At 43.5% G+C, this 27,918-nt stretch overlaps 1 protein-coding gene and 1 non-coding gene across 2 annotated transcripts in view; both read right to left on the bottom strand.

Moving 5' to 3' along the window:
- Positions 1-27,918, bottom strand: part of LOC148506752 (transmembrane protease serine 11D-like) — a 114,008-nt gene that overhangs the window by 19,781 nt on the left and 66,309 nt on the right. Inside the window, exons 3-7 of the mRNA XM_088446390.1 lie at positions 24,617-24,737; positions 23,778-24,019; positions 11,028-11,095; positions 9,772-9,926; positions 6,374-6,518 (exon numbers count right to left, since the gene is read on the bottom strand). Coding sequence (XP_088302516.1) covers positions 6,374-6,518; positions 9,772-9,926; positions 11,028-11,095; positions 23,778-24,019; positions 24,617-24,737 — 731 coding nt within the window. The remainder of the gene's footprint in view (positions 1-6,373; positions 6,519-9,771; positions 9,927-11,027; positions 11,096-23,777; positions 24,020-24,616; positions 24,738-27,918) is intronic.
- Positions 8,783-8,997, bottom strand: LOC148506753 (small nucleolar RNA U3). The gene has a single exon (XR_015869754.1). It is a non-coding gene; the product is annotated as a small nucleolar RNA U3 (small nucleolar RNA).

Genomic DNA, 27,918 nt, shown 5'->3' on the forward strand with positions numbered 1-27,918 from the left:
CTCATAATCCAAAATGTAAATGTGGGTGCCCTCCGCAGAACTCAGAGAAGTAGATGTAGAATGGCGGTGGCACTCCCCAATAAAACATGATTAGAGTAGGGTTAAATAAACCTCTATAGAAAATATAGAGGTTTATTTAACCCTACTCTAATCGTGTCATTCTGCATCTATCTATATATATCTATCTATCTATCTATATATATATATATATATATATATATACATATATACAGTCAGGTGCATAAATATTGGGGCATTGACAGAATTTTCATATTTTGGCCTCTATTCACCACCACGATGGCTTTGAAATGAAACAAACTAGATGTGCTTTAACTGCAGACTTTCAGATTTAATTTGAGGGTATTTACATCCAAATCAGGTGAACGGTGTAGGAATTACAACGGTTTCTATATGTGCCTCCCACTTTTTAAGGGGCCAAAAGTAATGGGACTATCAACTCAAAAGCTATTTCATGGACAGATGTGGGCTATTCCCTCGTTATTTCATTATCAATTAAGCAGGTAAAAGATCTGGAGTTGATTCTAGGTGTGACATTTGCATTTGGAATCAGTTGCTGTCGACTCTCAATATGAGATCCAAACAGCTGTCACTATCAATGAAGCAAGCCATCATTAGGCTAAAAAATCAAAACAAACCCATCAGTGAGATAGCAAAAACATTAGGTGTGGCCAAATCAACTGTTTGGAACATTCTTAAAAAGAAAGAACGCACCAGAGAGCTCAGCAACACCAAAAGACCCGGAAGACCACGGAAAACAACTGTGGTGGATGACAGAAGAATTATTTCCCTGGTGAAGAAAAACCCCTTCACAGCAGTTGGCCAAATCAAGAACACTCTCCAGGAGTGTATATGTGTCAAAGTCAACAATCAAGAGAAGACTTCACAAGAGTGAATATAGAGGGTTCACCACAAGATGTAAACCATTGGTACTCATAGATGAATCAGCGAAGGAGTGCACGGTACATAGGATAATAGTATATATATATATACACACAGTGCCTTGCAAAAGTATTCACCCCTTTGCATTTTTCATGTTTTGCTGCATCACAACCTGGAATTAAAATGGATTGTTTGAAGGTGTGCATAATTTCATTCACAGAACATGCCTACAACATAACAGAAAACTTCAGCGTGCATATCTATTCACCCCCCTAAAGTCAGTACTTTGTCGAGCCACCTTTTGCTGCAATTACAGCTGCAAGTTGCTTTGGGTAAGTCTCTATGAGCTTTCCACATCTTGCCCCTGGGATTTTTGCCCATTCCTCAAGGCAAAACTGCTCCAGCTCCTTCATGTTGGATGGTTTCCGCTTGTGAACAGCAATCTTTAAGTCTGACCACAGATTCTCAATTGGATTGAGATCTGGGCTTTGACTAGGCCATTTAAACACATTTAAATGTTGCCCCTTAAACCACTCGAGTGTTGCTTTAGCCGTATGCTTTGGGTCATTGTCCTGCTGGAAGGTGAACCTCCGTCCCAGTCTCATATCACAGGCAGACTGAAACAGGTTTTGCTCAAGAATATCCCTGTATTTAGCACCATTCGTCTTTCCCTCAACTCGAATCAGTTTCCCAGTCCCTGCTGCTGAAAAACATCCCCACAGCATGATGCTGCCACCACCATGTTTCACTGTGGGGATGGTGTTCTTGGGGTGATGGGATGTGTTGGGTTTGCGCCAGACATAGCGTTTTCCTTGGTGGCCGAAAAGTAAAATTTTAGTCTCATCTGACCAGAGCACCTTCCTGCATACATTTGGGGAGTCGCCCACATGCCTTTTGGCAAACTCATATCGTGTCTTCTTATTTTTATCACTAATTGCTTTTTTCTGGCCACTCTTCCCTAAACCCCAGCTCTATGGAGTGTACGGCTTATTGTGGTCACATGCACAGATACACCAGTCTCTGCTGAGGAACTCTGCAGCTCTTTCAGGGTTACCTTTGGTCTGTGTGCTGCCTCTCTGATTAATGCCCTCCTTGCCCGGTCTGTGAGTTTTGGTGGGCGACCCTCTCTTGGCAGGTTTGTTGTGGTACCATGTTCTTTCCATTTGATGATGATGGACTTGATGGTGCTCCGGGGGATCATCAAAGATTTGGATGTTTTTTATAACCCAACCCAGAATTGTACTTCTCAACAACTTTGTCCCTGACTTGTTTGGAGAGCTCCTTGGTCTTCATGGTGTGATGCCTCTTGCTTAGTGGTGTTGCAGCCTCTGGGGCCTTTCAGAAAAGGTGTGTTTATACTGACAGATCATGTGACACTTAGATTTCTCACAGGTGGACTTCATTTCACTAATTATGTGACTTCTGAAGGTAATTGGTTGCACCAAAACTTTTGAGGGGCTTCATAGCAAAGGGGGTGATTACATATGCACATGCCAATTTTCAGAATTTTATTTATAAAGATTATTTTTTATACATATTTTTCTAATTTTACTTCACCAAATTAGACTATTTTGTGCAGATCCATCACATAAAATTCAGATTAAAAAAATAAATAAATTACAGGTTGTAATGTAACAAAAAAGGTAAAAAGCCAAGGGGGGGGGGGTGAATACATTTGCAAGGCATTGTAAATATAGCACAAATAGATAGGATTCACTCACCAGGGCTTTCCATATATCGGAGTAAAAAAAATCTGATTTTATTCCATTACAACAAGTTTCAGGTGCAGGTTATGTTGATGTTTCAACCTCTAGAGCGCGGTCTTCTTCAGGACACCACCAGTGCAGAGGACACAGACAAACCCTAACTGAGCTCCTGCCAAAGTCCCCTATTTATACCACTAACAATAACCAGTTGTATAGGCTCCGCCCCTAATGCCGTTCCGTGATTGGAAGTGGCTAAAAAGTACTAAACCAGAGCACCTAGCAATCTACCAACCTCTAGTCGAACATCCCCCAATGTAAGGTGCTACCACAGGTACAAGGAGCAGCCAAAGCAGGCTGCAAACTCAGCTTTTGCATACTGTAGCTCTGGTGTGCATTCCAAACACCGGAACCACGGCACCACCTGACTTCCAGTTTGCGTTCCAGCAACCGGAAGTGTGCCTAAAAACGGAGCCACCAGGAAACTCAGACTGTAGAACAATGGTTCCACCTCATAACAATGTCATGTAGTAGTATAGCAGGGAACAATGGAGAAACACAGACTTAGTACAAAACATATAAATAAAACCACCACCACAATAAACATTATATAGCGATTACTTAAACTCAAAACTGGGCTTCTGGGTCAATTTGAAAAAATATATAAAAAAATATAGACAGCGTTGCACACTCTTGGCATTCTTTCAATCAGCTTCATGAGGTAGTCTCCTGGAATGGTTTTCCAACAGCCCAGAAGGAGTTCCCAGGGGTGCTGAGCACTTGGCTGCTTTTCCTTCACTCTGCGGTCCAACTAATACCAAACCAGCTCAATTGGGTTTAGGTCGGGTGATTGTGGAGGCCGGGTCATCTGACACAACACTCATCACTTTCCTTCTTGGTCAAGTAGCCCTTACATAGCCTGGAGGTGTGTTTGGGGTCATTGTCTTGTTGAAAAACAAATGATGGTCCCAGTAAGCACAAACCAGATGGGATGGCATGGCATTGCAGAATACTGTGGTAGCCATGCTGATTAAGTGTGCCTTAAATTTTTAATAAATCACCAACAGTGTCACCAGCAAAGCACCCCCACACCATCACACCTCCTTCTCCAAGCTTCACAGTGGGAACCACACATGCAGAAACCATCCGCTCACCTTCTCTGCGTCTCACAAAGACATGGCGGTTGGAACGAAAAATCACAAATTTGGACTCATCAGACCAAAGTACAGATTTCCTCTGGTCTAATGTCCATTCCTTGTGTATCTTGGCCCAAACAATTTTCTTCTTCTTGTTCTTCGCAGCAATACGACCACGAAGGCCTGATTCACGCAGTCTCCTCTGAACAGTTGATGTTGAGTTTTGTCTGCTACTTGAACTCTGTGAAGACTTTATGTGGTCTCTAATCTGAGGTGCTGTTAAGTAGCGGTTTCTGAGGCTGGTAAATCTAATGCACTTATCCTCTGCAGAAGAGGTAACTCTTGGACTTCCTTTCCTTGGGCGGTCCTCATGAGAGCCAGTTTCATCATAGCGTTTGATGGTTTTTGCAACTGCACTTGAGGATACATTCAAAGTTCTTGAACTTTTCCGTATCGACTGACCTTCATGTCTTAAAGTAATGATGGACTGTTGTTTCTCTTTACTAGGGATGTGCAGGCTCGGATAGGTTCGGGTTTGCACGTTGAGTTCGGATTTTTCCCTCCAAAAAAACGGAACTCAGAAAGAGGCTAAATGTCACCTTACATGGACGAACATCATCATTCCTGGACAAAAGTCCAGGAATGATGATGTTCGTCCATGTAAGATGACGTTTAGCCTCTTTCTGAGTTCCGTTTTTTTGGAGGGAAAAATCCGAACTCAACGTGCAAACTCGAACCTATCCAAGCCTGCACATCCCTACTCTTTAATGAGTTCAGCGGTTGGTGCCATAATATGTAATACAACAGTAGTCAAATAGTGGTGTCCACTGTGTACTAACCCTACCTCTGCACAACACAACTGATGGTCTCAAACACATTAAGAAGGCAAATAATTCCACAGATTGACTCTTGACAAGGCACACCTGTTACTTCAAAACTATTCCAGGAGACTACCTCATGAAGCAGATGAGAGAATGCCAAGAGTGTGCAAAGCTGTCATCAAAGCAAAATGGGGCTACTTTGAGGAATCTAAAATATAAAACATATATTGAGTTGTTTAACACTTTTTTGTTTACAACATAATTCCATGTGTGTTCTTTCATAGTTTCTATGTCTTCAGTATTAATCTATGTTGAAAATAATTTAAATAAGCAAAAACCATTGACTGAGAAGGTGTGTCCAAACTTTTGACTGGTACTGTGTGTATGTATATATATATATATATATATATATATATATATATAGTTATGTTTTAACGACCTTATAAGTGTGCCCCAAAAATGAAGTTCTTTTGTCTTCTCTGCCACATTGCAGAAAATATTCCTTTCTTTACTTTTCTTTCTCTATCATAGCCAGCGTGAACTTTTTCAGCAATTTGTGCTACAGTAGCTCCTCTGTGGGATAGGACCAGGCAGACTAGCCTCGCTCCCAACACGCATCAATGAGCCTTGGGCACTCATGACCCTGTCGCCGGTTCAACTGTTGTCCTTCCTTGGACCACTTTTGGTAGGTACTAACCACTGCATACCGGGAACACAACACAAGACCTGCAGTTTTGAAGACGCTCAGCCATCACAATTTGGCCCTTGTCAGAGTAGATCAAATCCCTACACTTGCCAATTTTTCCTGCTTCCAACACCTCAACTTCAAGGGCTGATGTTCACTTGCTGCCTAATATACCCCACCCCTTGACAAGTGCCATTGTAACAATATAATCAATGTTATTAACTTCACCTGTCAGTGGTTTTAATGTTACAGCTGACCGTTATAAATATATATAGATATATCTGGGATGGACCTGTGAACAAATTTTTGGGTATGACCCAGCATTCAGATGTGAAATGGGTATTAGTAAGATTTTTTTTTAGATTTTTTGGGGCAGCACAATGGTTAATATTGCTATGGACCAGCGCTGGGATTATAAATTCCATTCCCAACCAGGGCCGTATCTGTGTGGAGTATGTAATGCTGCATACACACCTAAAGATTTTCTGTCCAACCATCCAACTAGTTGATATGTTGGAATGAAAATCTGGTAACGTATGGGAGTAACTGATCATCAGCAATTTGCTCCTAAATGCCAGAAAACAGATGAAAATGGTCGTCAGACAAGTTTGTTAAATGTTTGATCTAAACAATTTGTTCAAACAACAGTTTGACCAGCATGTACGGGTGATGTCGGATGTCAGAAGCGACCAGCGGGCACGCACATCGCTGGTCGCTTCCGACCAAAACATGCCCGATGCATGCACGTTGCATGCGCGATTTGCAAGCGATTGCACGATAACGATGTTGTTATCGTGCAATCACTTGGCTAAATCGCTAAGTGGATACCCCCCATAATTCCGTTTTTTTTTCCCCATTCTCCAAAAACATACTGGTAGGTTAAAATTTACTGTTGACTAAAATGCACCTGCCTGTGTATATGTATTCTCCACTCTTACTAAGTAAAAATAATAAATCAGACATATTTTTAATATAAGTATGGAAATGTAAATATATGTATTACAAATAACCTAATCTGGTTCCATGCTGAGCATGCAGGTTACACGATTTGACAATTATGTACTGTGAACTCTGCTTCAGTACAGGTGATGAACATCGAGCATTTCTTAGTGGCAGACCTATACCCACCTATTTTGAACACAGTCAGCTGAGGTCAGTACCCAGTAACCAGTTAATAAACTGCCAGTGCATAGAGTAATCTGATTTTCTTGCAGTATAATTTGCCAGGGCCAGGTTTGATCTGCATCCCAATACCCTGGACACGGTGCCAAATCTGCAAAGTAAAAATAAGCACATGAAACATACGGCCATTACAATAGTATTAACCCCGTCACTGTTGAGGGTTTTCTCACCCTTGTGCTGAGGCCATTTTCTGATATTAGCACCTGTCATGTTCCAACATTAATATCACAGATTTTTTTTATGCAGTACCCACACAAATTATACCTTTTTTTAAAAGCAGACTTTGGGCCTGATTCAGATTATGGGGAATCTGCGCGTGCGCAGGTGCAGAATGGGTCCTGCTCAATCGCACGCAAACCAGGCAGAGGCATTTAAGGGGTGGTACAGGAGCAGCTGGCGTTATCGAAAACGTGGCATGTCCGCCCAGTTTTCCGGGAGTGGCCAGCCCAGAGACTGCGTGGATGTACATAGTGTGCTGGGCTCGCAAGCCGGCCAGCCTGAGTAAGCTGAGGCTTACTCAGCTGCCCGGCCACCCGGCGCTGTCCACCATCGCGACCATCAAGCACCGATGGTTGCGATGGTGATCCTAGCCTGCAACCTCCGTCGCAGTGCTGGGACAGCAAATGTAGCAGGGGTGTCATGCAAGGGGTGTCATACATGGGGTGTCATACACCTCCTGCTGCATTTGCATTATTGCAAGGATCGCAATTGCAAAGCTGCCTGTGTGCACACATCATATCTATAGCCTGCATGCACACATCATTATCTATAGCCTGCGTGCAGCTTTGCAATTGCGATCCTTGCTGAACCAGGCCCTTTGTATTTTTAGAAAATACCATAATACCCCTTTTTCACTTAAAACCCAGACACTAAGCACGGGTTTCAAACAATGTCAAGGGGTCTTGAATCCCATTTACACCAGGGACATAAAGGGACTAAAAGCCCCTCCCCAGCTCTGGCAATATTTAAAGTTTAAAAATACTAACCCTCAGGACTCCCCTTTCCGTGAATAGTGCCATTGGGGAGAGAGTAAGTTAGCGGGGAAGGGGGCATTCTGCCTCGGCTTCAGTCATTTTAAGGCATATGTGGTTGACGAGCCCCACTCGTTCCCCAAAGCGATGGGATCGAGTGGTCTAAAAATAAAGGATGGCCATCGACTATCGATGATGGTTTATGGCTGATATCAAATGTTTTTCCTGTCAATGGGGGAGAACCAGATGGTTTCCCTCCATCGATGGAAGAACATAACCGAATATATCATTTTTTTTCAAGGTGTCGGGACACTGACCATAGCTCCGCCCCCTGACACACATGAAGCCACGCCTCCCAGTTCTGATCGGCCCACGGGGCAGTCAGTCATAGAGCAGAGATGACCATAGATGGTCATCCATTGCATAGTTGGTTACCATCGATGGCAACTTTCTATTTTGCCATCAATGGTAACCATACTGATGGCCATCCCTACTCAAAAACATTTTGAAGATGTAAAAATAATGGTGTTTAAATTAATTGTTATTATTTCCAGCTGAGCATTGTTTCACATCTATAACACAACAGTTACATTTCCACAGAGATAATAGAAAAATAAATAATAATTACATTACTCATTCCCTAGAGGAGATATAATTACTTTTAGCAATATTCATTAATCACTCGATAAATATTTCCTTTATATAATGCCATTTCAGAATAGCATTACATGAAGAAAATACTTACATTTCCCAAAAACTGCAGGGACAGAGGGAAATTTTCCCATAAGTCCCTGCAGCAACTTGTAACCCCGCCCAGTCTCCGTCCCTGCTTCCCGGTAATCAGCGGCAGGTAAGTCACTTTAGAGGCTTTTAAACCCCCTGAAATTGATTGAGATGTGTATACATGTATATTTATGTGCAATTATATTTAACATTTAAATATAAAAGCACAGAAATATACATGTATACACATATCAATCAATTTCGGGAGGCTGGAGCTGTACTTACCCCTCCGCGGTCACCGGGAAGCCAGGACGGAGACTGTTCCCAGGCGCATGACTGAGCATGCGCAGGGAACAAACAGAAGAACAATCCCTTCTGTGACATCGCAGGGACAGCGTGTTACGGCAACCGCTGTCCCTGCTGAAATCGTGCTGAATAGCTTACTTACTTTATTATAATTGATAAAATCTCATGACCATGTTGCCCGATAATATTCTGGGCAACATCATCACTGTTGCTGAATAGACCAATATATCTTATATTTACTTAAAATTCTAATTACACTTATAAAATAATAATGACATACCATTATAGTTACATATGTGTATTATGCTCACAGTTTTCTACCTCATTGTAGTTCTATCTTTCACAGTAATAAACAACCACTCAGCATGTGTTCCTTTCCTCCAACTCTCCCGAAAGAGAGTGGAACGGTCATCAAAAGCAGATAGCAGCTGCAATGAAGCAACACTATAAGCTCACTTCGCGCTCAGAAAGAAACACTGAAGTTCTTCATCATGGTTGAATGGTCTGGACACTTTAGAGCACATTTCCGAAGTCAAAAACTATAGAAATGATCCCTGAAAGTATAGTCTTAACATACTGCTGTTTTCATTAAAGACCCGCCTATAGCAGCTCTACTTTTAAATAAGGGAGACTAATTTACAAAATCAGTTTATCACTCAAAATCGATTAGTATAACACAGAATAGTAATAAGGCTGCAGTTCGTGTTTGAAAATCTTATAAAATGCTGTAGTTTGAACATGTTATCAGTATTATTTTTTTAATTTACATACACCACGCCCATCGACCAATCAACAGCAGTTCTCATTTCTGTGTCTTGGAAGTCCTTCCTAGGGATGTTATTACATCGGAATGCTCATTGGCCAGAAGGATCACATCAGATCAGCTACTGTTCTACCAACTGTAATTGTAATGAGCTTTTTTTTACTTGATCTCCGGTATTATTTAGTTACATTGTCTATATGCATCACGCATTTGAAATTATTAGGTGAGTTTGTAATCGGACGGCATAAAGAACTTTAAACTGCAAGTAGCATAGCCTAGACGTTGCCACCAGGTGGCGCTCTGCTATAACACGGCTAGTCATGAGTCGTGGACAAATATCTGCAGTCACACAAGTTCCTAAGCCAAGTATAAACAAACATACAATTGTACTGTGTAATTAATTGACATCTGCATAGCTCCCAACTATTACTCATATGAAATAAGCCTAACCACGTGAGAATCCGTTCACCCAGAACCCATCCCAATCCCACTATTATCATTCATACGTGCACTATCATCCTACTTGAAGATATGTGCAGTTCCTCATATTTATATTTATAAATAAGAAATAAAAGCCTTACCTCCTACCGTCACACTCTGCACATCTATTGATATATTCTCCCTGCTTGCATTGTAAAGTCTCAGAACCTGAGACACATTGTCAGCTTTTATTTTTGTCAGTGTAGTGCTGTCAGAGCAAAACAGCAACTGGAAATGTGCGATGACTGGATCAGGGCTGAAACAGTAAACATAAAATATGTACATTATTATATACAAATTTTTATCAACATCCACTAACCGATTGGTAACATGCAGATCTGTTAGTGCATGCATACATCCAAGATGGCTTTTACATTCATTCTTAAGGCGCATATCCACTACACAATATACCGGTAAATGTATGATTGAACAATAACGACATCGTTATCGCTCAATTGTTCATTAATCGTATAGTGAATATGCCGGTAATGACCAGCGCTGCGCGCTGCCGCTGGTCGTTGTCAGCATCTGTCATTGCCTGAACAGTGGCATCCCTCCCCGCGGTGTCACCCGGTGCGGGGAGAGACATGAGCGCGGTGCAGCCGCGCCCCCCCAGAAAAGGGGGCATGGCCTCGTTCGAAGAGATGTGGCCTTGCGGGACGGGGGTGTGGCCTCGTGGCCCGATCACTCTCGTCCCGTTTTTTTTATATTATTGGGAGGGGGTGCAGGGGTTACTGACTGCATTGTGTTGCAGTTCTGGCTCCCTCGCAGTGTCAGGAGCCGGGTGCTGCACTTAATACTACAGTGCAGCACCCGGTTACTGTCACTGTGGGGGAGTGTCAGTCTGCACCTTGGTGTCACCCCTTGGCGGTTGACACGCGGGTGCGGCCCGCACCCCCCTTGTGATGCCACTGCACCTGAACATACTGCCCAACCTGACGATATCGTTAGGTTGTGCATGTTCGGGGATGAGGGAGGGTGCCTGCACTGAATGGCATATCGTTCAGTGTGGGCACATAGGGCCTGACTCAGAGCCGCTCACGATGTCAGTAGTGGACTTCCTGCTCTCGGCCTTGCGGCAGCCTTGACCCTACCACAGGGTCTTGTCGCAAGGCCGATTGTTGCGATAATCGCGACGGTCTCCAGGTCACTCGCACAAGCTGTGGGAGGTCTCCCACAGCTTTGCGAGCGGCAGTGAGTGGGTCTGAATCAGGGCCATTATCCACTGCACAGTATAATGAACGATAACGATGTCGTTATTGTTTAATCGTTCTTTCATCGTGTAGTGGATATGCACCTTTACACATGCACCAGCATAATACTGCATATTGATACATACTGTAATGCAAATGTTTACCTTATAGCAAAAACAGACGCTTTCCTAAAGTTAGCTTGCAACAAGCTATTGTTAAACTTTGTAATCAGCTGAAATAAATAAGAAAATAGTTACAACTAGGAGAATTTATTTTTATTCGTATACAGCACAGGTTCTCAAACTCATTCCTCAGGACCCCAAACAGTGCATGTTTTCCATGTCTCCTCACAGAATATCAAGTGAAATAATTAGCTCCACCTGTGGATCTTTTAAAATGTGTCAGTGAGTAATGAATCCACCTGTGCACCTGCTGGGTGACCTGGAAAACGTGACCTGTGTGGGGTCCTGAGGACCGAGTTTGAGAACCATTGATATACAGTATATGTATACAGTGTTTGTTTATCAAGTGAGAGGTGACCCGTGAAGTGCATTAAATTATAGACTCATATCATACCCCAGATATGTTTGTTTTATTCTGCTTCTTGGTCCAAAACCAAAAAGAGAGGAGTGTATGTGTGAGCAGAGGATATAAAAGTGTCAGGAAAGCAGGTAGGAGTGCATTGGGAGACAGGAGAAAATGGTAGCAGTGGTAGACATGGCCATTGAATGGTGAACCATCGATGGTGTCATCGGTGCTTTTTATTGTTAGCAAGAAACCATAAACAGGTTTATACCATCTGTGGCCAGCACTGTTCGTGGACCAGGCTGGCCATGGACCAATCAAGAAAAAGGGGGTGGCATCTCAGTTGCACTTCAGAGGCAGAGTTATGCTTCATGTCCACGCGCTGGGAAACAAAAAACCATTGCCACACTGTCTGCCATTGATATAGAACCATCGATGGCAAACCATCTATGGTTGCTAGATATCGATGGTTGACGGCCATATTTAAGAAGTGGTGGATTAAGAGAGATGGCAGCAGATATTAGTGTAAGGGGTTGGATACGGGATGCTGGCGCTCAGGATCTCGGTGGTCAGAATCCCAACATCAGGCACCCCGACAGGGTTAGGATACCGACACCTGCAGGTAAGTATCCTAACCCTACCCCTAAACTTAACCCTCCTTCCCTGCAGCCTAACCCTAACCCTCCCCTTCGCAGCCTAAATCTAACCCGTATCCCTACCCCCCCCCCACTGCAGCTTAAATCTAAACCCTCTCCCCAACAGCCGAAACATAACCCCCCTCCCCCCGGCAGCCTATACATAACCCTCCCCTCTAATGTCTAACCCTAACATTCCCCCTAACTGTAATACTTACCGTTCAGGTTGCCTGAACCGGGATTCTGACAGGTGTCGGGATTCCCGCGACAGCATTTTGACATCCGGGATATGGACCACATCCCAGTGTAAGAGCTTAAGCATAAATTGTGATTACATGACATGTGTAATGTTTGTTAATAAAGATAAAGAAAATAGGAACAACAATGTGCATAAGGAACGATGGATGACATCAGCATACATTTGAATATAACAATTGTTTATCTCACAGGTTCTCAAACTCGGTCCTCAGGACTCCAAACAGTGCATGTTTTCCATGTCTCCACACTGAATCAAGTGAAATAATTAGCTCCACCTGTGGACCTTTTAAAACGTATCTGTGAGTAATGATTACACCTGTGCACCTGCTGGGTGACCTGCAAAACGTGACTTGTGTGGGGTCCTGAGGACCGAGTTTGAGAACCCCTGGTTTATCTGATCACTGAAAACTGTAATGGTGCGTACACACGGTACGGTAAAAATGCACAATATGAACGATATCGTTATTGTTCATATCGTGCATTTTTTGGTGCCTCCAACCCACCAATGACTTGCGATGCGCGGGCACGTATGGATGATAAAGATATCATCCATCGACCATGCATGCAGGGTAACCTGGTCGATATTGACCAGGTTACTATAGGGCCCCGCAGTTGTTGATCGCAGGTCGATCAGTCAGCAATATCGTTATCGCTGACTGATCGTACCGTGTGTACGCACCATAAGATTTGTATAATAACGTGGCACTAATAGTGGCACAAATAGTGGCACAAATAGTAAAAATGTGTAGTAACTCATCAGCTTTCATTAGTCTAACTTTATTTTATTCTGCCTTATAAGTCTATTAGATAAGTTATTTTCATGTAAAAAGCGCAACACCACCACTATACTATTTATATGTTTTATTTTTACAAGTACATGGACAACAAATACAGTATATGTCTTTATAATTTTTTTTTCTTTTCTTTTTTAAACCTTGTGACTCCAACATTTATCCCCTATTGCCAGGACTTTTCCATCCATTTTAACCCAGATTTAATACTATGTGGAAGTGGTTCCAACTTTCTTACAGTAAAGCATGGCTCTCTAGAGCAGGGGTAGCCAACCTCGGTCCTCGAGAACTACTAACAGTTCACGTTTTCTAGACCACCTAGCTAGTGCACAGGTGTAGTCATTACTCACTAACACATTTGAAAAGATCCATAGGTGGAGCTAATTATTTCACTTGTGATTCTGTGAAGAGACTTGGAAAACATGCACTGTTGGTAGCTCTCGAGGACTAGAGTTGGCTACCCCTGCTCTAAAGTATCAACTTTTTTCATGGTACCTCTTGGCCAAAAGTTTCTTATTGAGAAATTCAACAACAATTATTAAATTATGTGAATTGTGCTTACCCGTCATCCATAGGATCAGTTATGTGGGCATGGTTGCAGTTGTCTTTATCCACATATTTTATGATTGGTAGCCACCAACAGAAATTATTCCTATCATATTGACCAGTTCTCGTTTTCCAGGTCACCTAGCAGGTGCACAGGTGTAGTCATTACTTACTGACACATTTTATAAGCTCTATTGGTGGAGCCTATTATTTCACTTGAGATTCTGTGAGGAGACCTGGAAAACATGCACTGCATTGTGCTTTTGCATTACAAAGCATTCAGTTAAAGGAACAGCAACTGCTATAGATACAGTAAGTATAAATGATAACTTCTTAATCTATGTAATGCCATCCAAAAAAAAATTATTAGATCTCCCACTTAAAATGAATTGTCACTGGGATCTAGCACTCCATCAAAGTTCAAACTAGTTCCCAGAGGCTAGGGGGTAAATTTACTAAAGTGAGACTTTTTAGAAGTGGAGATGTTGCCCATAGCCACCAATCGGATTATAGCTATTATCTTCTAGAAGGTGCCAGTTAAATGTTAAAGAGAATCTGATTGGTTGCTATGGGGAACATCTCCACACAGGGGAGCCCATGTTCATTTCCCATGGGGGGGCCCCCTCCTCTCCCCCGAGCGGCTGGCAGCGCACTGACTAAGCAGCAGACTCTGGGCACTAGTTTGTGGCCACAGTCTACTGTGCATGCGCAAGTCACCAGGAAAATGTCGCGGCAGCCATTTTCTTAGCAGGACTGTTCACATTACTGAGTTACAAAGGTCGTTTCCATGTTCAACCCAGCTTGCCACCCAGGTTGGATTGCCGGGTCACTTGACCCAGGAATCCAGGGCAGGATTAAGGTCTGTGGGTGCCCCTGGGCAACAAACGTGTGGGGACCCATATATATATATATATATATATATATATATATATATGTATATATATGGGCTGAATGGCGCTGACTCGGGAATATCCTGGGTCGGCGCCAGCTTAATTTCTGGGTCTGATCCTGTTTGGAACCCTGGGCCTGATTTAGATCCATTCGCTAAGCTGAGAACGCACACTATGGGCGATTATCACACATTTGCGCATGCATCAAAGTATGCATGCGCGAACCAGTCACTGCAGCCGAGAATCGTGCGCTCGTAGTACACAGACTGGACCCTACTTTGAGTGACAGATAGCGCCGTTTGTGGGTGGTAACAAGGGAAGGTGCTTGTGAACGGGGGAGTGGGCTGCTCCGATGGCTCTCGATGTCACCTATTAATCACACACTTCCTAGAGATGACGTGTGCTATGAATGAAAGGTGGGCGTCTTTATACTCCAGCGTGCGCTCACTGCCATCGCTCTCTAAGGCACAGAGGACGTCCTTTCACCAGACAGTGCGATCGCAGCATTTGCATACCTGGCCCCTTTTAGCTGCGTGAGAGCGCAGCTTAACGTCCGGGTCTGAATGAGCTCCCCTGTTCCAACCTCTGGGTCAGATCCGGAATTTAGGTATAAAAGCGGTATAAATGCGGTCTGAAGCCGGGTTCGACCCGGGATTGACCACTGTTCAAATTGCCGTGTCGGACCCGAGAATTTGGTGTAATTGGTATGAGTAATGACATAAAGAAAAGTATCTATTGAATTCAAGCTGCTACAATTGCAAATTAATGCTGCTACTTATTACATTGCATTCAAACCACAATTGCATATCTTGTTTTAGATGTGTTTAAATGAGCTCTTACAGGTTGCCTTTTTAGATTACTTTATTTTTAATCTGATTAATTTTATTATGCTATTCATGTGAATAAAATAAATTGATTGTTTTACACTCCAGCGCAGAATTGTGTTTTTTCATTTTGGTTGTGCACAGCAAGCACCTAGTTAGATTATTCTTATAGCAAAGCTGTACCAGCTTTCAGTTTTCAGACCATAGATTGAGTTAGCAATGTTAGGCTTTCCAATATGTACTTACTCTTTTTACCAGGTGCTATAATTCTGCTTCAGTGCAGTACTGTGTAATGTATTCCGTGCTTGTATGTTTGCATCGCACCTGCTCTATATCATATGACCAGGTTCATTTACTTTGGCAGGTCTCTTCGTGCTGGTACAAAGATTATGTAAGGAGAACATTGTAATCCCCTATACATTTCCAAACTACTGGTACAAAAGATGCATTTCTGCTTTACCATTCAATAATTTTCAAGAGCCCTATATATGGTACATGAAAATATATATGTAAATTCAGTCCATTTATCAGATATACTGTATGTGTATTATCTTCTCTTTGTAAATGGCGCACTTCTCTATTTCTTAATTTATGATAGTGTAAAAAATGTTTTTGACTGGAGATTTCATTGTACTGCTGTCCAGGAGGGGGACGGACTGAAAATGTAGGGTCTGATTCAGACCCGCTCGCAAGCGCATTGCGCTCACAAGCGGGTCGATGGTGGCCCAGTGCGCACGCAACGCGCGTGCACGAGCCCCGTTACGAGTGAGACCTTCACTTGCTCCGGAGCTCACAGCAAAACGGGGCGGCTGTCGATGTTGATCGACAGCTTGCCCCGTTTTGTAGGCTGGTAGGGGGGGTGGCTGAACAAACAGAGGCGTTCCCGAGGTAACGCCTGCCGTTTGTGGGCGACCCTACTGACATCACTCGTGATGTCAGTAGTGGACTTCCGTCTCTATTAGAGCTGGAAGTCCACTTGGCATTGCGAGTTCTGAGACCCTACCACAAGGGTCTCCTCGCAATGCCGATGGTCGCGATAATCGCGACCATCGCCAGGCCGCTCGTACAAGCTGTGGGTGGTCACCCACAGCTGTGTGCGCGGCCTGGAGGCCGGAATAAAAAAAAACTCCCCGTCCTGATTCAGACCGTGCGATCGCAAATAGCGGCTCTGAATCAGGTTCTTAGTTTGAACAGGCAGGATATGAACTGCTCGCTATTCTTTTGGTTGGTTTTTTCAACCGCTATTTTGCAAGCAGTTCTGAGTTAAAAAAAACCAAGTGACGTGGTCAATGACGCTGCTATATTAATTATGCACACCCATAAAACGCCCGTTTTGACCTTTAAGCACGCCTGCGTTCTGATCTCCACTCCCCGATTTCAAGCACCTTCCCCTGTTACCACCCACATACGCCTCATTCTGTCACTCAAAATAGCAGGCACTCGCTATATTGCGTACAAACGATTTTCAGCCGCACTGACTGGTTCGCGCATGCGTACTAAAAACCGTACGCATGCGCAGATGTGCGAACATCGCTCGGAACGAGCGTACTGCCGCTAGCGAGTGGCTCTGAATGAGGGCCAAAGTTAACAGAAAGAAGGTGAATGTCCTTTATTTATATGAAACCTAAAATGGAGGCAGTATTCAGACTTCTTGTCAGAATTTTGGAGAATTGCAGCAAAGGTCACATGATAGGCCCCAAATGATTGGTTGAGAAAAGAATGATGAATGATAGCTCGCAATCATCTACATAGCATGGAACAATGCAAAGCTGCTCATACAGTTTCTAGCAATCATGGTTGGATCTAATTCCAAATTGGCCACATTCCATGAGGCATAATTAGGGGTCAATTCAATTAGGTGCGAGTTGGGTCCTGCAAACCGTACTCACGGTGAACTCTCCCTCCAAATTCCATTTGCAATTCATTTCTAAACTTACATTGTGAGGAGCAGGTGAAAAAGTAGGAAAATCTTTATTCTAAGGTAAAAAGGTTGGGACACAGGACCTGATTCACTATGGATCACTATTGTGATCGCAGCTGCGATTACGCATGCAGTTCTGCTGCGAAAATATGCTAATGTCTGCAACTGCTCACCTGGCATAGAGACACCCATTACCGCTTTTGCAGAGACGAAAGACCTTGCAATCCTGCGTATACATTGGTAACATTGAGTAACATCGGACCCTCATGGAGAATTTCAGCAGGTCTGACCTAACTCAGAAATTGCAAATGAGTACTCAGGCTTCATATGCTGTTGCAATGTCTAATTTAAGCATGCCCAGGAAACGGCGTTGAAACGGACAGGCACATCTGCGTTTCTCCAACCACTCCCCAGTCACCACCCTCAAACACTGAATTCCCGACCCTCGATCTGCGATGGCTTTGTTTTTGCATAAGTGATTGCAGTGAAATCGCAACGCTAACTCACGCATGTGCACTGCGGTGCTTATGTATGCGCAGGATGCACCATCGGCCGATCTGCGTACGCTGTTGCAATTGCGATCCGTAATGAATCAGGCCTGCGGTGCAGAACCTCTGGGTTACCCCTCCCTATGAATAATCACACAATTGGAGGGGTTTCAATAGCATAATCTGGGCAATAATGACATGTCTATAACTGATGTAGGATGGGTATGTGAAGGTGTAAATGATGTGGGACAAGGATATGGAGGTGTAAATGATGTGGGATGGGTATGTGGAGGTGTAACTTATGTGGGACAGGTATGTGTAGAGGTATAAATGATGTGGGATGGGTATGTGGAGGTGTAAATGATGTGGGACGGGTGTGTGGAGGTGTAAATGATGTGGGACAGGTATGTGGAGGTGTAAATGATATAGGACAGGTATGTGGAGGTGTAAATGATGTGGGACAGGTATGTGGAGGTGTAAATGATGTGGGACAGGTATGTGGAGGTGTATATTATGTGAGTATGTGGAGGTTTAAATGATGCGGGACAGTTATGTGGAGGTGTAAATGATGTGGGACAGGTATGTGGAGGTGTAAATGATGTGGGACAGGTCTGTGGAGGCGTAAATGATGTGGGACAGGTCTGTGGAGGCGTAAATGATGTGGGACAGGTCTGTGGAGGCGTAAATGATATAGGACAGGTATGTAGAGGCGTAAATGATATGGGACAGGTATGTGGAGGTGTAAATGATGTGGGACAGGTATGTGGAGGTGTAAATGATGTGGGACAGGTATGTGGAGGTGTAAATGATGTGGGACAGGTATGTGAAGGTGTAAATTATGTGAGTATGTGGAGGTTTAAATGATGTGGGACAGTTATGTGGAGGTGTAAATGATGTGGGACAGGTATGTGGAGGTGTAAATGATGTGGGACAGGTATGTGGAGGTGTAAATTATTTGGGACGGGTATGTTTAGGTGTAATGATTTGGGACAGGTAAGTAGAGGTGTAAATAATGTGGGTATGTGGAGGTGTAAATGATGTGGGACAGGTATGTAGAGGTGTAGATTATGTGGGTTTGTGGCGGTGTAAATCATGTGGGACAGGTATGTGGTGGTGTAATTGTTCTGGGGCAGGTATGTGAAGGTGTAAATTATGTGGGAGAGGTATGTAGAGGTGTAAATTATGTGAGTATGTGGAGGTTTAAATGATGTGGGACAAGTATGTGGAGGTGGGACGTGTATATGGAAGTGTAATTGATGTGGGGCAGGTATGTGGAGGTGTAAATTATGTGGTACAGGTATGTGGAGGTGTAACTGATTTGAGTCACGTATGTAGAGGTGTAAATTATGTGGGAGGTGGAGGTGTAAATTATGTAGGACAGGTATGTAGAGGTGTAAATGATGTGGGTATGTAGAGGTGTACATTATGTGGGTATTGTCAGGCTTGGATTATTTTTTGAACCCGGGGTGGATGCAAGAGAAGAAACTGGAACGGTTTTGCAGTATTGAAATGCAGCAGGTTTAATAGGAGTACGATAATTCATGAAACGGTAACAGATATATAAACTGGCAGAAAAAAAGTCCAAGTAAAGTGTGGCTGAAAACAGATATCTGGCAGGAAAACAAAGTCCAATTAATGAGGCTGGTAACAGGTATCAGGCAGAAAAAATAAAGTCCAATGGAGGTGTGACTGAGGTCTGAAGTACTGGAGTGGGTTCTGAGTCCGGCGAGCTGGAGGGTTCACAAACCATTGGGTGAGTAACGGGTATAGTGTAAATGATGTGGGACAGGTATGTGGAGGTGTAAATGATGTAGGACAGGTATGTGGAGGCAGAGATAAGGTGGTTCAGGTGCGCTCTCTGGATGTGCAGGAAAGAGGATGGGTGTGTGTAATGCGGTGTTAGTGAAAAACAGAAAACAGAACAACCGTTTATTGAGAAGATACAGTGCTGCTCAGGAATGGTCCCTTCGGGGCGGGGGTTGTAGGTGGGGTGATGTGGCTGGCTCGGGGGGAGGTGGGTGGACCCTTTTTGGGGGCTCCTTTCTGTGCAGTTCTGGATCAGCACATTATCCCTGTTGGACCTTTGGTCTACAAACTTAGTAGCCGCCAAGGGGGCATGGAGATGGTGTGGGCGGGAGAGTTGCTGCAGCAGCGTCCCGCAAGGCTAGCAATTGTGCAAATTATCTACCGGTAGGTTGCCTGTGATGTGGCGTTGCAGATGGGGTGTGGCAGCGTAGAGGTGGTGCAGTACTGGTCCTCGTGGGATGGCGGGTGCCTGCGCCAGGTGGGCAGTGCTGGGATCTCAAGCACGTCTGGAGTGGATGCTGTACGTGCAACACCCGTTTGGTGGTGGGAGTCTGGTCCTGTTTGGACGGTGGGTGGAAATGATTTGGGGGTGTTGTATTGATGGGAGAGGAGTTTTTGAACTGGCAGGTGAGAGGTAAAAGTGTTTATTCCAACTTTTTACAAACTTATATGAAAACACTGAAACATTACTATACATACATTTTCATGTACCCCAAAATGCTGGGAATACTTTAATTTGATGAAAAACACTTGCTTGCTGTAATTTTCACACCATTAATAAAAAGTGCAAAACTCAGCCTTTTGACACCATTTAAGAGCCTCCAGTACTTTCCTTATGGCCACTAACAGCTTTCTATATGGTTCTGCTATCTCAGTTGCCAATTGTATGGCGTCCAGGCTGGTTCCCCACTTTCATGCTCTTCTCCCAGGTCACATTTTGTAAACAAGTCATGCAACCTCACCGCGAGTACCGTGAACTGTCATCTCTAATCAAATCTATTGAATTTCTTGGGTGTGCGCATTCACGAGATATATGCGAATTTCATGAAACAAACTCACTCTTGTAAACTCACTTCTAATTACATTGAGCCCTTAGTATGAGCAGATAATGAGCATACACACAATCACATTGGGCTCATTTTCTGATCTCTTCAGTCCCAGCCTAAATGTTAGATTCCAATTTCCAAACATATATTTATTAGCTGTGGTTTTAAAACATAAGTAGGGTCTGATTTTAGGCCAATGATGTATAAAACAATCTAACTGGGTATTGAAATTTGAGCAGGTTTGGGCACCTTAAGAGATCAAGGAGTATGGAGTGAGAAATGTGACATGATATTTGTGTATATAATGTATCTATATGCTCATACACCGTCCTGCATTTCCCTGTTTGGCGAATGAGCATCTGATCTCTGTACAACTGGTGGTGACATCACTTCTACATTGGACCTGGGAAGCACCAGTTTACTAATTGTCAGAGTAGTGCTTCTGAAATCCAGTCTTCAGAACATGCGAACAGTGCATGTTTCCATATCGCCTTGCTGGAGCACAGGTGTATACATTATTGGCTGATGCATTTAAAAAAAATCAACAGATGGTTCTAATTAGTTCACTTACGATTCTGTGAGGCCTGGAAAACATGCACTGTCAGTGTGTCCCAAGGACTGGATTTGAGAAGCACTGTGTCACAGGATGTGAAATGTTCATAGAAGCCCTGATGCATTTTCTATTTGTGTGATACTTTATAGAGTTTCATTAAAGAAGAAAAAAAACAGGGATACATGAGGAAAACAAATAGTGAACAGACCTAAGAACGAAGGTAGAAGACCCTGCCTGCGAAAGCTTATTCTAAATGGAGGGGGTAAAAGAGGCAATAGATGCCAATGAAGTAATGGGCAAAGAGAGCATGGCGTGGCCATCTTGGTTGCAGCGATGTGGTGGAAATTGATGGGTGAGAAGACTGTAATAACAGAAATACAGTATGTCAGGAATGAGAAATGCAAGAGGAGAATAAATGTAGTAAAAAATGAGGGACAATATAAGCAGGAAAATAAAATGAGATACAATGGTAAACCGGGATTTGGATCAATGGTGCAGCATCCTCGTTTAGGTGCAGGGCAGTGTTACAGGCAGGTGTCCTTAAGAAAGAGACAGTTGGGTTCAGAGAAGGCTTGGGCTGCCAAATGGAGTACTACACCCTGATTTAGGCAAGTCAACGAGATTTCAAAGATCAAAGAGCATGGTTCAGACAAGAATATATATATATATATATATATATATATATATATATATATATATATAACACATACAGGTTGAGTCTCCCATATCCAAATATTCCGAAATACGGAATATTTTTAGCATGACTGAGAAAGTGAAACCTTTGTTTTCTGATGGTTCAATGTACACAAACTCTGTTTAAAGCACTAAATTATTAAAAATATAGTACAAAATAACCTTCAGGCTGTGTGTATGAGGTGTATATGAAATATAAATGAATTTCATGTATGTACACAAACTTTTTTTGATGCACAAAATAATTGAAAATATTGTATAAAAAATGACCTGCTGGCTGGCCTGGGTCTTCAACCTTTGGCCCTCCAGCTGCTGTGGAACTACAGATCCCAGGATGCCCTGCCACAGTTTTAGCATGCTATTATATCAAAACGGTGGCAGGGCATGCTGGGATGTGTAATTCCACAGCAGCTGGAGGGCCAAAGGTTGAAGACCCCTGAAAGGTGTATATAACACATAAATTAGGGATGTGCAGGCTCGGATAGGTTCGAGTTTGCACGTGGAGTTCGGATTTTTCCCTCCAAAAAAACGGAACTCAGAACGAGGCAAAACGTCATCTTACATGGACGAACATCATCATTCCTGGTCTTTTGTCCAGGAATGATGATGTTCGTCCATGTAAGATGACGTTTTGCCTCGTTCTGAGTTCCGTTTTTTTGGAGGGAAAAATCCGAACTCCACGTGCAAACTCGAACCTATCCGAGCCTGCACATCCCTAACGTCATAAATGCATTGTGTGTGTATGTGTGTATATTTGGGTCCCATTCCCAAGATTTCATTATGGTATGCAAATATTCCAAAATACCCCTGGTCCCAAGCATTTTGGATATGGGAGACTCAACCTGTGTGTGTGTATGTATGTATGTATGTATGCATGTATATATGTATGTATGTACAGTATCTATGTATGTGTGCGTGTGTATATATATATATATATATATATATATAATATACACACACAATGCACTCACATTCCATAGTCCAAATGCCAGGGTGCAATTTCTAAGTAGACTCCCAGAAGCAACAATCTTCAGGCTTCTCCAAATAACATGTAATAGAAGGCACTCACAGTGGGGTCGATTCAATTCAATGAGAATTCAATAGCGCCGGGAGGGAGCTCCCGGAGCTATTCAATTCAGTGCGCTGTTTGGGCGGACTAAGGATTTTTTTCTCGCACACCCCGGAGGATGCGAGGAGAAATCCGACCAAAGTGCCTGGCGCACAGCTGTTTTTCTGCTTTGCGCTGCGCTAACAGCCGTGCGCCCAGCACTTTGGTCAGAGAATGCTGGTTAACGCGCCTTAACACCCTTGTTAAGGAGCGATAACCGGCATTCTCCGACCACACAGTGCACTGAATTAAATAACTCAAGGAGCTCGCTCCCGGCGCTATTCAATTCGCGTTGAATTTAATCGTCCCCAGTGTTTGTAGCAAATAGTAACAAATGTATTTTGTCAATACAAACGTGGTGGACGTTTCGGCCCTGGCTGCGGTCCATTTTCAAGAAATGCTCACTGGAACATCTCCACCAAGGATGTGCATATGCTTATAAGGAATTGCCACTACAGGGCAGATGCAAGTACTTTGTGATGATGGCATCTTGCAGAAAAGTATACTCCCTATGCGCAAATACACTTTATCTACGTACACTTTTTGTGTTTGTTTGTTATTTTAGTAATTGCCCATTTTGCTGCCATCTCTGCATCAGCCCCAGTGTCTATTTTGTTATTTACTATTGCTGTACTGCTTGGCACTCAAAACAGTGATTGAAACGAACCTATTGCCTCCCTTTATGTAATAGAAAAGCTGTATCAAGAATGGAGGTGGCAACTGAGGAACCGTTGTATGTAGTCAATCAGTTTGGAACAAGCTTTGAACCTGTCAAACACTCACTACACATTTGTGCTCACAGTGACTGTAGAATAAAATATTGAACCTACCATAGCTTGTAGACGTTGATTAGCTCTCTGGAAGCCAGCAGATGATGTGTCGTTATATTGAGGTAGGTAAGTAGCGTTTAACAGTTTGAAGGAACCCACAAGCATTTTGCATTTGTCAGTGGCACTGGCAGCAGCCTGGTTAGTTGAACTTGTCGGATATTGTGTATCAGACATCAATGCATCGACAGACTCCTGTGTGAAATTCATGGTATTTCGGAAGCCATTTATAATGACTGGGAACTCTGTCAGAATAAATACCAATCAATGCAATTGCAAGGATGCAACTTTACTTTACCCGCTGCTAACGTTGGGCCACATAGATTATCTTTTTTTGATTTGTCTTGTTTTGAGTAAAGATACAAAAAATTCCAGATCAAGCAAGGATAATCTCAAAAGAGGATTTTCTGTCTCAAATAACATAACATAATATAATATTGTTGCATGATTTGCTCTAATACAACTGATATTAACCAACCAGATCCTCTTTTTCAGTGTGCAGAGCCGGATTAAGGGGGAGCACAGTGCCCTGGGGGCCCCCTGCGTGGAGCACACTGCTGCACTGTGCAGTGTAAAGGCACCCATACATCAGAGATTGATTGCAGCAATCGTGCAATTTGCAATCAATTGTATATAAAAATCTTTCCATTTTTCAATCGATTGTGGCAATTCTGCAATCGATTGAAAAAGCGAAAGAATTTTATACACAATCGATTGCAAATTGCATGATTGCTGCAATCAATCTCTGATGTATGGGGGCCTTTAGCAGAGGCTGACTACCAACATATGAGCTTCATTTTTTTCTTGTACTCTAGTATATCCTATTAATATATCCTACTTACCCAAGAAGATCCTAGCACACAAGACCAAACCAGCTATTGCCATTAGTAAAATGAATCCACTCAGATAATAAATGCAGCAGGAACAACAGCTGGCACAGCAGCCACAAGACGTCCTCCTGGACTGAAACAGAGTAAGAGGACAATGACATGTGTCAACTAAAATGATTATCGCTGTTATTATCATTATTTAACCATTATAAATAGATCATATCTGTGCAGTAATTGTCATTGTACTACTTGTGTTAACAATAAACAAAATAAAGATGGGTAGCGCTGCTTGCAGAAGACACACACACAAAATAATTATAATTTCAAATAAAGGATTCAAAATCAATATTGACCAACTCTTAAATAAGCGCAGTGTAAGTTCAACCAAGCAAATAGTCTCACCACTGTGAAACACGTTGGAAAGCTTTCTATGTACCTAGTTGTTTCATGGGCCACTCCAATGGTTGCTCAGAATGTCCAACGGTACATGGCCATAGGTGCCAGTGAACTGTGTCTTTCAATGCAGTCCCTGACAACGGCACACTTCCAACACACCCACCAATGAAAGCCATCAGCCCAGTTACTGCCCAGAAACGCCTGTGACAATTGCATGGATCTCCATGCAATTCCGATATGTGGCCGCCGGATTGGGATGCTAGTGTTCGATCTAGCACTCTGCACCTGTCACAACCCATGCAGTTCCTCTTTCCTGCCTGGGGTGTCGCTCTCTGCTCTGGTGCTTGTAGCACACTCTAGTCCAGTGTTGGCTAACCTTGACACTCCAGCTGTTATGGAACTACATAACCCAGCTTGCACTGCTACAGTTTTGCTATTAGGGCATGCTAAAACTGTGGCAGGGCATGCTGGGATATATAGTTCCACAACAGCTGGAGTGTCAAGGTTAGCCAACACTGCTCTAGTCTGTTACTGAGCAATTTGTTGCATCAACTGAGTGTGCTAGAAGCACCAGAGCAGAGAGCGACACCCCAGGCAGAAAAGAGGAACTACACGGGTTGTGACAGCTACAGGCTGCTAGAATGAACAGTAGATGCATGTGCAGTGCATCTTGGAAGCATGCTCAGATTTAAACTATTAGGTATTTGCACCCGATATTCTAAATCCGTCCACTTGTGAATCAGGCCCATAATTGGTATCAGGGGGAAAGACAGGATTTGTAGAGGGGTATTTCCAAATAATTTTTTTTCACAACCAATCAAAAATGGAATTTCCTCAATAAGCCTGCAGCAGACACTTGGGGGAAAATTTACCAAGCTGACGATTTCTATTCGATGTCATCCGAGATCAATCTCGGGTGACAACGTTCGTATTCATGTATTTCACTTTTCTAACAGGTTACTGAATTTACTAAGCTGCTGAATTGGTCTAATTCGTGTTGTTCGATGTTGTATTCATTCGTAACCATTTGTATTTTTCATTCGTATTTTGTGTTCGATTTTGACAAACTCGGCCGAACATGGCTGGATTTAGCATCCACTCGTATTGTCCTAATGCGTACACATTCAGTCTAATTAGGACGATTTTGGAAGATCTGGAAGAGACCGTTTGTGATTGGTTTACAGTGTCATACGTTTGAGTGTCTTGTCTCAGCCTTATAAATACGCCCCAAACCGTCCGAACCTCATGTGTTTAGTTAGAGGAGTGGTGATAGAGAGAAGTTTGGTGTTGTTGGAGAGTTCTATTTTGTGATTTCTGAGTGCTGTGCTGTGTGTGTAAGTTGTCTTGTGTTTCTTATTGTGCTGTCATTTATAAGTCTGTCTATTTTTTTTTGTCCTTGTCTATTTTTTTTTTTAAGTCTATTGTCAGTGTTTGTGTGTGTGTGTGTGTGTGTCTGTGGGGTGTGTGCTGTGTGTTGTGTGGTTGAAGGCAAGGACTGTATTTGTTTGTCTTTCATTTTTTGTGTTAATTGTTTGTTTGTCAGTATGTCTGATGTTGCGGAGAGTCAGGTGAGGGAGGTTGAGGAGGTGGTAGCTCAGGGGCCAACCTCTTCGGCCAATGAGAGTGAGGAGGAGCCTCGACAGTGCACACGGACCAGATTCGGCTGCAATGTGCGCTTCACCTTTGCTGAAAACATGGCACTGGTGATGGAACTGATGAGGCATCACTGCCAGCTGTTTGGCCTTGAGGCAGCCAGTGTTAGCTCCTGAAGGAAGAACCTCTTCTGGCAGGTGGACATCACAGGGTCAGCGCTCCGCACTTTTGACAACTGTCGCAATCACTTCTACGACATCAAGCAGTGTGTCAAGGACAAGATGTCTAATGAGGCGAAGTCAGCACACGGGACAGGAGGTGGGTCCCCTTCAGGGCCGGTGAAAGGTCTGTTGGCGCCCTAAGCAAAGCTTCAGCCTAGCGTCCTCACTATATATATATATATATTGTAATTATATATATAATATGCATAGAAATAATAGAAATAATATATACATACACAGAATAATAATACACAGAGAGAAAGGTCCTGCAGGAACCCCCATAGGATACTTGCTGTACCTGAAGTCGTTTTCTTTCCTCATTGTTAGGGTTCCTCTGACAGGTGGTAGTACAGTAACATTACTGCGACAAAGCCGATTGCAGGCATCATTACATACATATTGTCATTGATGGTGATTTCAGACGGACTGTCTGCCCCGGTAGCATCCATTCCCTGCTCCTCGTCCTCGAGAGGCAGAGCAAGGGAAAGTACACAGGAGAACTAGGGGGCAGGCAATTGGCTGGCAAGCGCTATGTCTGCGGCAGTGCTGACGGCCACTGAACAGTGACTCTACTTCAAGCAGGCAGGCTGCCTGCCCTGAACCCGCCGCCTGACACTGCGGTTGTGGGGGGCGGCCGGGGAGTGAGGAGACAGACAGTGTGCATCACAGCAGTCACACTGTCTCAGTCCCATACATAGCGCGGTGGCCGGCTTTACAAGGGCTGCGGCCGCCTCTTGGACACGGCCGGGCCATTATAGTAAACTGTCTGTGCCTGGACAATTTGGACAACATAGCGGTGATCGGTGCTGGCATTACAAGTGCCGCAGCCACTGCGTGGAACTTACACAGGGGCCAGCAATACACTATCTGTGTCACTAACATAACTTGGCAGCGAGCGCCGCCCTCCAGTGGCTGACGCCCTTAGGCAGCTGCCTAAAGCTGCCTAATGGTAGCGCCGGCCCTGGTCCCCTTACATCGCTACCTATCTTGAGTACGAGGAGTCCCCATACTTGCCTACCTTTTGCTTCTCCTCCCCGGGAGAAGCCTGGGGAGGAGAAGTAGGTGGGTTGAGATGGAGGCGAGGTCTGATGGTTACTGGTTAGC

Source organism: Taudactylus pleione, unplaced genomic scaffold, assembly GCF_031769625.1.
Source record: "Taudactylus pleione unplaced genomic scaffold, aTauple2 ptg000397bl, whole genome shotgun sequence".
In the NCBI taxonomy this organism is placed as follows: Eukaryota; Metazoa; Chordata; class Amphibia; order Anura; family Myobatrachidae; genus Taudactylus; species Taudactylus pleione.